This window comes from Coturnix japonica, chromosome 14, assembly GCF_054131305.1.
Source record: "Coturnix japonica strain WE chromosome 14, WE-NBRP24, whole genome shotgun sequence".
Taxonomy (NCBI): Eukaryota; Metazoa; Chordata; class Aves; order Galliformes; family Phasianidae; genus Coturnix; species Coturnix japonica.
The window spans coordinates 11,886,008-11,898,683 of NC_140676.1; the positions used below are offsets into that span (position 1 = coordinate 11,886,008).

Sequence of the window (12,676 nt, forward strand, 5' to 3'; positions counted from 1 at the left end):
CTGATTTTTCTATAAGTCAGAACACTCACCTTATGGGGCCTCCACAAAGAAGTGCTAGATATTTCCCTTTTAGAGGTTCCATATCTTTTCTTAACACCACTTGTTTTTCCTTCGTTCCCAGGTCTGAACTGTATGTGCAACTGAGACGTCCTTGCATTATGACACTTGTATTTAAGACTGGATAAACAGCAAGAAACTTTCTGACGCGATCCTTCCAACGAAACACTTCTTTGCAAAACATGGTGGGCTTTGCTCATCTGTGCATTCGGTCTTTCCAGTTCATTTATATTCATCTGGTATTCTGAATCTATTTTTGAGGGTAAACATGCAGATGTGCTGCGTGCCAGTTTTAAAGGAGGGTATTTTGTAGTGGAGTTCAGATTTAACTCTTGACTGCAACAGCCATTAACCATTTCACTGCTTGATGCAAATGCTCTTGGAGTCAGATGAACTGAAATGCATGAGAATCTGTCAGCTATTTCTTCACGAGCTGGCTGCTCAGAACTGTTCAAAATTCGACTTTTGTCCCGTAATGATGTATGCAAGTAAAGCTGTCTTATGTCTCTAGCTTCACCAGATGCGCAAACTGTTTTAGACAGTCGAAGTCCATTGACTGCTGTTGAAAGGAATCCCTTAGAAACAGTCTGATCTTCCTTATGTGCCAGCTCACTAGGAGAAATAATTAGTTTATGTGATGTTTGATAGGCACCTCTATGTGGCATCTGACCTGAGGTTACTGGAGAAGCTGGAGGAGTACTGGAAGGGCTTCGGGGGAAAATTACCAATGATGAACACCGCCGCAGCGGAACTTTGGTTTTCTTCCTCACCGACACAGCTTCTTGGTCAAAAGCAGGGTTAATTCTACACACTTCTATTTCCTCCTGAGATGAACTGCTTCTGTATGGACCGTATTTGTTTGCAGTGTTTCCATACGAAGAATCACCATGTACAACACTACAACAGAAAGAACCATCGCTTGTGGAGAGAGTCCCGCTGCCGCTGTCACTGATGACACTGTTACTATATGAACCTCCATCACTCGTGGTACTTGCACATGATCCATAGTCGCTGCCAGCACTGCTGAAGGACCCATTGTCACTGGCTGCAATACTGTTAAGACTGCCGATGCACACAGCAGTATTGCTCAGATGGCTATCGTTAGCTTGATGATCAACCACAGTTCTGATGCCATAATTTCCTTCATTACAAATACTGATGAATGAAGCATCTTCGCCAGCAGCTGCAGCATCACCAGACCGAAAACATTCATTATGCCTTCTAGATTGCAGAGAAATGTGCAGAGATGTGCTCTTTTTTCTTTGCAGTGAAGAAATAGCTGCATTTCCCTCTTGATTAATTACTTGCTGCATTACAGGTGCACAAGCAACTTGTCTAGAAGCCAGCTTCATTTGTATACCATTAAGTTCAGAATTCTGTGCCTTTTTGAAGTACATTTGATTGTTACTATTCAAAACATCTTCGGAGGTTTCCGGTAACAGATCCGTGTTCCTTCTTTGGGTTGCAAAATGCAATCTTAACCGTCGTGCCATTTGTTCTCATTTCCATGCATATTAGCAAATTAAAACCACAAAGATCCTTCAGCAGAAAGTTTACAGGCAGCTGCACAGAACCTGGAGCTAGTGCATCACAACAGCAAAAGCCCATAAAAGAAGTTGCAAGCTTTGTCCTAATTTCTACAGGATAGTAGTGTTAAGAAAAAAGATATTGTACCTCTTGAAATCAGTCAGCCATTTGTTGAAGTGCAGTTTCTGGACCGTCTTTGATTGCTCGCAGTCAGAAAGCATTCATTTATAAAGCACTTACATTCCAGCGACCTCAGCTGCAACGTTCTGACAAACACTATCAACCTTGTTTCAATTATACCTTCTGTAATTTGCATATATGAATATAATAATAACCTCTCAGCACTTCCAAGTTTTAAACAGCAGCTTCTGCTGCAGCTGCACTAGCTGAGTCAATGTGTCCGTACTTTCCCCAGCAGCGTATGACTACTAATATTTTTACCCATAGGTTTAGAATTACAGGAAGTTGGTAGGAATGAAATCCCATATAATTGAGTATCAAGTCTAGGATTGAATTTCCAAATAGTAGCCATGCTAGCAAACTGCTGAGGTCTGACTTATGCATAAACCAGCAAAATAACCCTCCTCCTTAAAAAAAGTTTTTCTAGGCTATTTAAACAAAACTTGAAAGAAACCTGGCATTACCTAACAATCTGCATTCTGTTTAACCAATCACTCTTTGCAAAGATTTCCACATAGTGAAAAGGTCTCCTACCAATTAGTTAATGTTTTTTAGTGAGACGCTTCTAAACTCGAAGTGCAACAAGATATTCTGATTAATAATTCAGTGCTTATATCCAGACTGCCATGTTAAATAATATATTTCAACCTTTCCAAATTACAGCTGTTGAAGGTAGAAAGAAACAAAATATTCTTACAGTGCAAAGCAAAGTACCATCTTGTTTGCTGGAAGCCCAGAATAAGTGGACATTCATTACAGTTCGATATGGCATGCAAATGTATGCCCAGCTACATAAACTACAGAACACTGAGAGAATTATGCACGACGATAAATATGGTCAGTGAGCACAATTACAGAAGAAAGCTATCCTGAAAAAATATATATAAGCTGTCTTCTACATTCATAGTTAACTACTAACTTGGTTTTATTTCAGTAAACTGATCAAAATGAAGAGCATAGAAAGCAACTAATACACTGTCATCTCTTGAAAGAATAACAGGATTGAGAGATCTTACAAACATTTCGCTGTCTCATCATCTGGAAAGGTCCTTTGCTGGCATCTAGTGGGACTTCTGAAAAAAGGCAATCTTGCCTTTCAATATTTCTTTTTCTTTTTTGTGTGGGTTTTATTTTTCTTTTCTTTTTTTTGAAACATATTTGATACGAATGTACTTATGAATACAGAAGCCATATGTACAGTATAAATACATACATACAGTACAAAAAGGTACCAGACTAGCATGAAATTACTTAGTGCTGCTGAAAAAGTGCAAACAGAGAAGAACACTAGGCCATTTATACTTTTATAGGTCACACTACTAGATTTTTTTCTGCTCCATATTTATTTAACCTTTGCTGTATTTTAAGCTAGAAGGTAATAAAATTAACATTTAAACCTCCTTCCCAAATAAGAGCCAAGAATCCAATTCACAGAACTCTATTTGCAAGCAACAAATTTGTTTTCTAATTATACTCCAGGGCTTACTTAAACTCCATTACCTGAATTCCATGATTAGAATGCAGCAGTAAATGAATACTACCTTATTCATAAAAGCCAACAAATACAATAGTTCGTCTATTCCATTATGCTTCACCAGCTGGATTTCTTCTAATGTTACGTGTTGGAGCAGGAAGAAAAGTAAAATACCATAAAAGCTTTTTTGGTCATGGTTTTAAAAGAGTTACAGTTGAACTACAAGCAGTATATTTTAAAAAGCACACACCCTTAACCATGCGAATGAAGAGGAAACAATGCAGTTCTTCAAGAACCTATCTGTCCCAACAATACACCTATCAGTAGCACAGTTCCTAACATGTCAGTTTCATATGCAACAAAAGCCTGCAACAATTTTACTGGACATACTCTTGTCAGTAAAAGTTAGTCATTAAGACATATTGGTGATAAAGCCAGTCCTGCAGGACTTCCAATTTATGCCAAACTTTGAAGAGGATTTTTGAACCAAGTTTTCAGGAAAGCAACATTACTTAAAAACAAGAAGAAATTTCAAGCTTTCAATTTCTCTTCAGAATTTAATGGGAATCAAAACACGTGGGACAGAACTCTACAAAGATGAAGACAGTCCCACAACTGTAAGAGAATGTCAGTGTTATCAACTTACTCACATCTACATTTTAAACAGTTGGCCAGCAGGCAGAACAAAGAATGACTGATTGCCATACAAGCCCACTATAATCACCGAAGATGAAACACCTTTTGAGCACAGCTGCGTGCATATCCTTGTGAAAAATCACGAGGCATCCATGATTTTTTGACACGAGAAGACAACAGAAGTGAACAAGACTGTCAGTCTCCCAAGAACCACAGCAAAAGTAATGATTTGACCAACTGAAGTAGTTCAAGACACATGGGATGGAAATTTAGTGTTCACTTAACAGAAAGCAAACGATGTAGAAATAGGAAGACAGCGTTTTCCACTGACTGAATGAGGAGATAGGAAAGATGTAAAAACATGTTATCACAGAACTACATAGTGAGTGATTAGGTCATGCTGCTTTGGTCTCCAAACTCAGTCACATAAAGGAAACAAAGCATAGTTTCACACCGATGCCAGTAAGATGTCTTGTTTGACCTCTTTGCTTGTGGGAAAGGAATCAACAACTCATCTACTTTCTCTTAGAGAACGAACAACAAGGAATTCCCTTGGTGGAAACCAAACTCTGCTTTTTTCCCCTTAATTTAGGCCTCAGATTTTCTAGTCATGCCTCCTGACTTCCACTCGGTGGCAGTGTGGTTCCAAAGACTATGGACTGTACTTCAAGCCTGCGCTGCAGCCCTTAACAGCATTCTGAGACTAACTTCTGAGCATCCTGACACGTCAACTACAAGTTCTGGTGATTCCATTTAAAGTTTCTGCTTTAAATATTTGAAATATCTGGGACAAGAAACACCACCAGCCAGCAATAAAATGACTTTGTTATTGTGTGATGGCTACAACCAAGAAATAAAGCTCTCCATTCTTAGACGTAATTATTCAAAAGAAATCAGAATTCGATTTGCAGGCATTTCCATTCTTTCAACCATTAGCAAAATAGCCCCTCCATAAAAGGTACAACAGATTATTGACAATCCAGACAGCATTAGGAAAAAACGAAAGGGTTTTTGCTGCTAACACATTCCTCAGGCATTGATATTCTTCAAAATGGCTAACAGAGCAAAACAGTGTCTGAAGTGCAAGCTAGAGACCACTCAAGTCTCTACTTCAGTAGAACTTAATTGGAAAGGTATATATTCCACTGAGATAGAATGTCTGTTAAACTGGCCTACAACACAAATGTTAGCCTCTGTAATTTACAATTGAGCATATGGGCAGAATAAAAAAGGAAGACTCCTCATGTAGGAAACAAGAACATGGTCAGGAGTTAGAATTTCACCAAGGACACAAATGCACAAGCTATCCCCACTTTATTTACGATAACTCATTCAGTGAATAACAAAGTAACACTCCAGTGTCTGCCTGTTGACAAAGAAACACATTTCTGTCCCACTGCTCCTTCATGCTATTGAAAAAAATGCCCCCATGAATACAAACATCTACACTGTCAATGCTGCTTTGTAAGAAAAATAAGCATTCAGTAGAGAGCTTTCAGTGTCACTTGGTCATAGCACTGGAGAAGCAATGTAAGAAAAAATGCTTCTGAGTTAAAGCACGTTAGAAGTTCAGAGTTAAGGCCTCATTACTTCAGAACATCTAAGTGTGGTAATGGCAGAAAAGTAAACAAATCAGGTCTTCCTTTGGGTTGTTCTTTTTGTTTTTTCCAGTTTATTATTATTATTATTATTATTATTATTATTATTATTATTTTGAACATTGAATCCAGATAAAGTTATTTTCACTGAAGCCTTTATTAAATTGCAATATTAATAGAAAAGGACCTACCAAACGGTTTTCATCAAACACTTCAAAAAGGAGTCTGTGTTTCTGAGGATTAACCTAGGAAAAAGAAAGATGAGAGTAGTTAAAATATCTGCTGAATTCCACTGGTTGTGTCATTAAGACAAATGAGATACTTCTTTCCTTCTGTATAAGCACAGGAAGAATAATAAAAAGTCAAAATTAAAATGACTGTTTCTCACAGAACTTGGTATGAGAGTTCAAAAATGTATCATTGCTTTTACGTATATCAAAGCAAAAACTAAATGATGCTGACATCCAGATTAAAATTCTTTTCCTCCAATAACAGTGGCTCAGAGCAAATTGGTTTAACTAGAGGTCTAAAAGGACCAAAATGTATTTTCTAACATTGAGATGCATAACCTAAAAATATTTAGGATTAAGTTTAGGGATGGCAAACTAGTGAACCACACACTGTACTTCTATGGAAGATTTTAAACCAATGGTCTATCTTTATCAGCCAAACTAGAGGTCTTGGACAAAACCACAGCAAGAAAAAATTAAAACAATTATCAGTCAAAAAATTATTATAAAAAGGTATAGCAAACAAATGCAAGAAAATGACCTTCTTCTTCCTCCTTACATAGCACTGATAAAAGAGAAGGATGAGAAGATATAGCTTCTGGCAATAAGAAAAAAGAGAAAGCAATAGTAATGCTTGAAAGAGAACAAGGAAAGTGAGAAGAATTAAAATAACACCAATGGCACAAGACCAAGCCGTCCATCTAATAAGTTTATCAGATGGGAATAAAAAAAAAATTGCTTTCTAGAACTAACCATACATATAAAGATACCCAAGAGTACAGCATTTTTTTATGTTGCAGAAAAGCTCTGACTGGAAACTGATGATACTTTAAACTGATGTTACTTTATATAAGGTCACAATTTCCTCATTATTCAAGATCTGGGTTGTTTATAAGAGGAGGGAAATTCATCATCACTTGGGCATGCTACACAAAGGCAGTTTTCTCACATTCCAAATTCAGAACTCAAGAGTTCTTTAGCAGTCGCTTACAAAACTGGGTCCTCCCAGTTCCTGAAACGCTCAACAATACAGCGCATATTCTGACTGTGCGCTTGTTGGACAAATAAGACCAAAATTAAACATCGAATCTACATTTTGTTCCTAAAATCTAAAGAATAGTATGTTCATTATGCAACACCACCAATTGGCACCAATTAGCCAAAATCTTGCCATCCTAAAACTAGCTGATAAATTCATGCCCAAGTTTTTGTGCATTAATAGAACAAAGAAGGTAAGATTTGTATTTGTGCTACAGTAAAATTTTCAGTCTTGAAAATAACAGATGTACTGCTAAGCAAAGTAGTCCATGAGCCTTTGAACATTAATTATTTCTGCATTTCTGGTTTAAAATGGTGCTGCAAGAAAAAAAAAAGATGATTATTAACATAACAACCAACTCAGGTAATAACATAATAAAAAAAAAACAAATGCAAAATACCTCAAATACTTACTCGAAATAAAAGTTCTTCATTCCACTTTGGATTCAAGGACTGTATGTAGGGAGGAAAAGGACAACATTGGTTACAGTACCAACAACTTTCCAGTGTCTTTTTCTGCTTTTCTTTCATGTGTCACATCTATTTCATCTCCTGTAACAACCTACTTCAAGTACAGAAACTTTAATCTTGCTATTACAGATAAAAGTCATACAAGTCTTATGCCATTTAATGCTGGGCAAAATTGATGATACAATTTACACACGTATTTCCAGATTTTGGGTAACGTCAGAAATGCAGAAGGCAGCCCATCCTACCATGCAAATCAGTTAATTTACTGTATATTTTCAGTAACACTCACTGCTTCCTCTCAAGTCCATATTCACCATCTGCATTGTTTACACGTAAGCACAAATTAATTCTAAATTATGAACTCTTAGCAAATGCCAGATCTCTTAACAATGCCATCTAGGCACACCAGGCACAGGTGGACCAAAACTAACATTCTCTGATCAACCACACATCAATTTTGAGGGTGCCTATTCCAAATATACTATACATGCTTAATAACAATTGTCAGCATGAAGGTGAAACAGAAACACAGAACCACCCTTAGGTCAGCTCATAACACAAATCACAGTCATTAACAACAGTCATTTGGAAGATTATTTTCTCTCTCATGTATAGTCTCTCATTTTCTATAGTTCTACCATAAATTATTACTTCTAACATTGACTTTTGTCAGCAGATATCCTAGAGAAACCAGAAGTATCACAGCTCAGGTGAACTACACAATTTGGTACAAGACAGAAAAGATGTATAGAAAGAGACAGATTATTACACCGTTAAGGACCTAAAACAACCAAAGCAATCCAGTATTTCCATTAACCACTTAGTTTTGAGTCACTGCTTACCTTATCATCTTTACTGCTTACAACAACAAATTTATTGAAAGGAAAATACTTAAATAATGCCATAAACAGAAAAACAGAGTAGACTACAGAATGTGTCTTTCACTCAGGAGGGATGTTAGTCCTCATATTTCTTGTCATTTTAACTTCTTCCTCAGAGTTTAATGAAAGAAATAAAACCCACATCCACAAAGACAAGTAAGCTAACCTTTCTAATAGTTTTTGTCTGAACACTGCTAAGGACTCCATTCACTGGATCATACACTGTCACTTTCACATATGGGTCACTGAGGGGAAAAACAAAAAAAAAATGATAAGCAAGTTGCTAGATATCCTTTTTCTTTTTGTCAGCATTATTAGCAATTGAGCTTTAAGAGGTTTAAATTAACAGAAGCTATGAAAACTAGGAGTTATAATTACTTTATAAGGCCTATATATATATATTAACACTTAGAAACATTTTCTAAACAGTATCAGTAATAACATTTAAATTAACTTTTAACTCCATAGCAGCTCTGCTATTTTACATTCCGCATATCACTACAATTGGATTCTTTCTTCTTTCGCAATTCTCCTTTCACGAGGAAAGGTTTAAATTCTCCTGATGTGCTTCCACAAAACACACACACACAACCAGCTGTGACTGAAAATGCTTTAAGTGTTATACATCCTGGTTTTGACCAAAACAACTTGGAACACCCAGCATCTGAGGTGCTTCCTTAAATATGCAATATCTTTTTAACATGTTCTGTTCCAGAGAGTTTAACCTGAATGTTTCAGTTAATGAAGGTGTCTGAGAGAATTGCTTAAAATGGTCTACTGCCTCAGATTGGGTTTTTCCTTCCTACGATCAACAATCATATGTGTTCCTACTTTTATCAAGAACAGGGGCAAAGAATTCCATTCTGATGCGAAAATCTGCCACTATTTTTCTTGGAGAGTTAAAAACTTGTACGCCATTAAAAAAATACAAGACATTCTACGGCTTAAGAAAAACAACATGAATATCACAAGAGAAATTTTTCTAATGCTAAAGTGATGGCACAAGTAAATAATAACAATATTGCTAGCGCATTATTCTTGCATTCCTCTACATACGCCAAAAAAAGCTGACAGCAGATCTAATATTAAAGCCACCAGCTCTTCTCCAGTCCCTCTGCTCAAAGGGCAGAAGAAAAATCATTACCATAAGCTGCATGCCACTGCTTGCCAATTCTACAAGATCCTGCAAAGCATCTCACAGTCTGATCTTTACTGTGGTTAACGTTAAGCCACTTTAATTGTTTCTTCCCTTTTACAGGTTGTTAACTTAGAAATTGGTACATACCCAGAGCCTGCAGCCCCTGGCACTGGTTCACCACATCTATAGAACCAGTGGATGCTGTTCCTCTGCACGTAATTTGAGTTAAAATAGTCTTGTTGTGCTGCTGAGCATTGCACTCACCCCAAGCCTTTAAAGTACTGTTGAGATAATTTTGATTATAATTGAACTATTATACTCTATTGAACTATTGTACTGTACTCTACCTGAAGAGAAACATACACATGTAAATGTCCTCCCTCATAGAACCACTGTATTATGTGGAGAATTATGCTTTCCCACGCATCACTTTGCTCAGGAATAAGGTCTGTCCACGTAACTCTGAGGCAAGAAAGCACACATCACCACGTTTATATAGCCTCAGATCATTTAGAAGGTGTCAGTTAAAACAATTCTGCTTTCTTTTGAAACAGATACAGTGGGCTTTACTAAGATAAATAGCTATGGAAAGTAAATAATCAATGTCTCCTAAGACATTAACCCTCTGTGTTCTTACCTGGCTCCCAGGATATCCTTCTTGGCCAGACCAATTCCAGCTATAACCTTCACCCTGACAATTCGCGTGTTCTCCTGAAATACAAAATGCCATATTTAGGATGCATTCAGTACATTCATTTTTCAGATCTGTTTTTAGTCTTCAGAGCTAAAAAGCAATCACTGGCACAATTCTGCATTCACACTGAAAACCACAGATAAGTAATGCAGATACGCTGTCTGACAGAACAAGTTCTAAAATTCAGTAGCAAGTTGATCCTACTTTTACCCCTTTCCAAGCATTATCAACATCATATTGCATACAATAGTAGATAGAGAACTCAACAAACCAGCTATATCAAAACGGTAGGGGTTTTTGTTTGTTTAACTAATTTATCTGTGATCTCAGCAATCTCAAGTGGGATTCTGTTGAGTCAGGGTGCTTAATGCTACAGGACACGATGGCTAACCTCACATATAGCTGTTCCCAGCAGCCCTGCTTCCCAAACACCCTCCAGAAAGATGACACTGCTTGGGCACCAGCCGCCACCATTTTCCCTTGAGAGACTTGCAGTACTCTCCTACTGATTTGTATGTACTATGCAGCACACATGAAGACCTTGTAGAGCAACATGGTAAGCTGCTATGGCTGCAATTCAAACAACCCTGTGGCTTCTATGGCACCCAAGCTGCACGCAGCTCTGGTCACACCACTGAGCGAGGCAGACATGAGAAATTCAGATGGGTTAACCTCGGTGGAGCTGGAAGCACATTACGCTGAATGATTCATTCTTCTCTCCTACCCTGAACATCCTGCAGAGGACAGAGGGCTGTCTGCAGGATGACTGTCTGACCTCTCCCCCCACACACCGATGATCAGGCTCTGCTGATCTCAGTTGAGCTGGGAGGCTCCTGAATGCCACGCACCAAACCACATCCGTGCACACCCTGACCTGATCTAAAGATGAGTGGGCTCTTAACGTGTCCAGATAGAACAATCCCGCGGTATACCTGCTCCCAAATCCTGGTATCATCTCCTTTGTACCAGTTCTAGGACGCAACAGACCCTTCCATGCAACTGTTCAAACTGCTGAGCTGACAGAATGGAACTCACCTCACTGTGCCAGATGACTTTCTGCCAGTTTAGTCAGCTGATCACCTCACCAGAGATCCCCAAATCAACAGACAACGTTCTCACGTAAGATAAGCCAAGTGCACTGTTTGTTTTCCTGCCTTAATCTCTGATCCAAGTTTTGACATTTTAACCATACCTCTAGAGATGAAACTCACAGAGAACGTGTGGAAAGCCCAAAGCTACGACTGTTAATGCAGAATGGCAGCGCCTGCTGGGCTGCCAGGCCGCCTTCTTCTTGAAGAAGCCAACGTAAAAGTGACCAAGTGCTCCCACAGAGAGCACATGCAGCAAACAACTGCTGGAGGCAAGAACATCCTGTTATCACCTCTGAAATACAGCAGCACCACATGGGTTGTGGTGACAGGCTTGCAGAAGATAAGCAGTACAGCCAAGACATTCAGTTCACCAGCAGCAGGCACAGCACTCAGAAAGAAAACTGCACCAGTAGTGTAACTTTATATTGCTTATATCTCAAATTTTACAGAAAGAAATGATGTACACGTAAAATAAATCCTTGGTGACCTGCAGAAGACAAGAGCACTCATCCCAGAGAGGGCAGCTGATGGTGACTGTCATAGTAACAAACAAACGGGCACAAGCGGGATGTGGTTTTGCCTGTAGAGCTGCTGCTTTAATCCTCAAAACAGACCAAACGTAGTTTGCTTTCTTTGAGCTGTGTATTGTGCGACTCCACATCATCATGTGATTTGGGTGATACGAGAAGAGCTGGGAGAAATAAAGTCAGACCGGGAGCCAAGGACTCGAACGTACAAATTATTAACATACAAATAATGATTAGGAACACGCTCAGCCTAAAAACCTGTGGCTAAAGGCAGCAAGCACCGCTCCTGTGGGAGAGCGAAGCAGCAGCAGTGCTGAGCCAGCACCATGTAATGGGCAGGGGGGGAAAAGGTGTGTGTGCAGGTGGGAAGCACACATAGGCCACTGCCTTCCTCTTTTAGAAAAGGTTAATGAGATGAGCAAAAGTAATCGCTTTAAGCGTTCCTAATGCTCTTTATTTTTCTACACTCAGGTGAGGGGTAGAAGGAGTTTAATTTGCTCATTTCCCTTTTTTCCCTCTACTTTCCGCACTCCTGCAATGTAAAATAGTTTTTTTAATAATCAAGACACTCCATCAGCATCCAGTTTTATTCCAACGCCATTATCCTATATATCCTATATTATCCTATATAGTCTATATCATGGCTATTTTCTCCTGCACTGCACACTGATCCTGTTAGAACCTCAGAGGACTCAGACTCCAGGAGATGCCTCCTACCCCCATTTTCTCCTTTATCCCTTTCTCAGCACACGACCCCAGATGTCACTTCCCACACAGCGTTAAAATCCTGGTCTGAACACAGAACTAACAGCTTTCAACACAGCCCTTTCTAGTGCTCACCATTTCAATATCCCAGCGAGTCACAAGAAGTCCTGTGAGTAACAGACAGAAACCCATTTCACACTGAACCAGAGTAATGAAGAGCCACTAGATTTAGGCACTGAAATTCAGGTTCCTGGGTACAGCACATAAAATAAGCAAGTGTGCACAAAACAACCTCAATGAGAGCTTCCTTTGGAGTCCAGCCTCTTCACCATCATTTAATTTGTGCCAGCAATATCGTGTTAGTGATCCTGTGTTAAGCACAAACCGACCAACAACAGAACACGGACAGGAAGCTGAGGCTCCATGGCA

The 12,676-nt window shown here is 38.8% G+C and overlaps 1 protein-coding gene across 2 annotated transcripts in view; it reads right to left on the bottom strand.

The window, feature by feature from the left end:
- NEDD4 (NEDD4 E3 ubiquitin protein ligase) overlaps positions 1-12,676 on the bottom strand; it is a 54,254-nt gene that overhangs the window by 40,391 nt on the left and 1,187 nt on the right. The window contains exons 2-5 of one of the 2 annotated variants that reach the window (XM_015872798.2): positions 9,868-9,941; positions 8,259-8,337; positions 7,155-7,193; positions 5,664-5,717 (exon numbers count right to left, since the gene is read on the bottom strand). In XM_015872798.2, the coding sequence (XP_015728284.2) occupies positions 5,664-5,717; positions 7,155-7,193; positions 8,259-8,337; positions 9,868-9,941 (246 nt within the window). Of the gene's footprint in view, positions 1-29; positions 2,248-5,663; positions 5,718-7,154; positions 7,194-8,258; positions 8,338-9,867; positions 9,942-12,676 lie in introns of those variants that run through there. The other variant, XM_015872796.3, reaches the window with a different exon arrangement.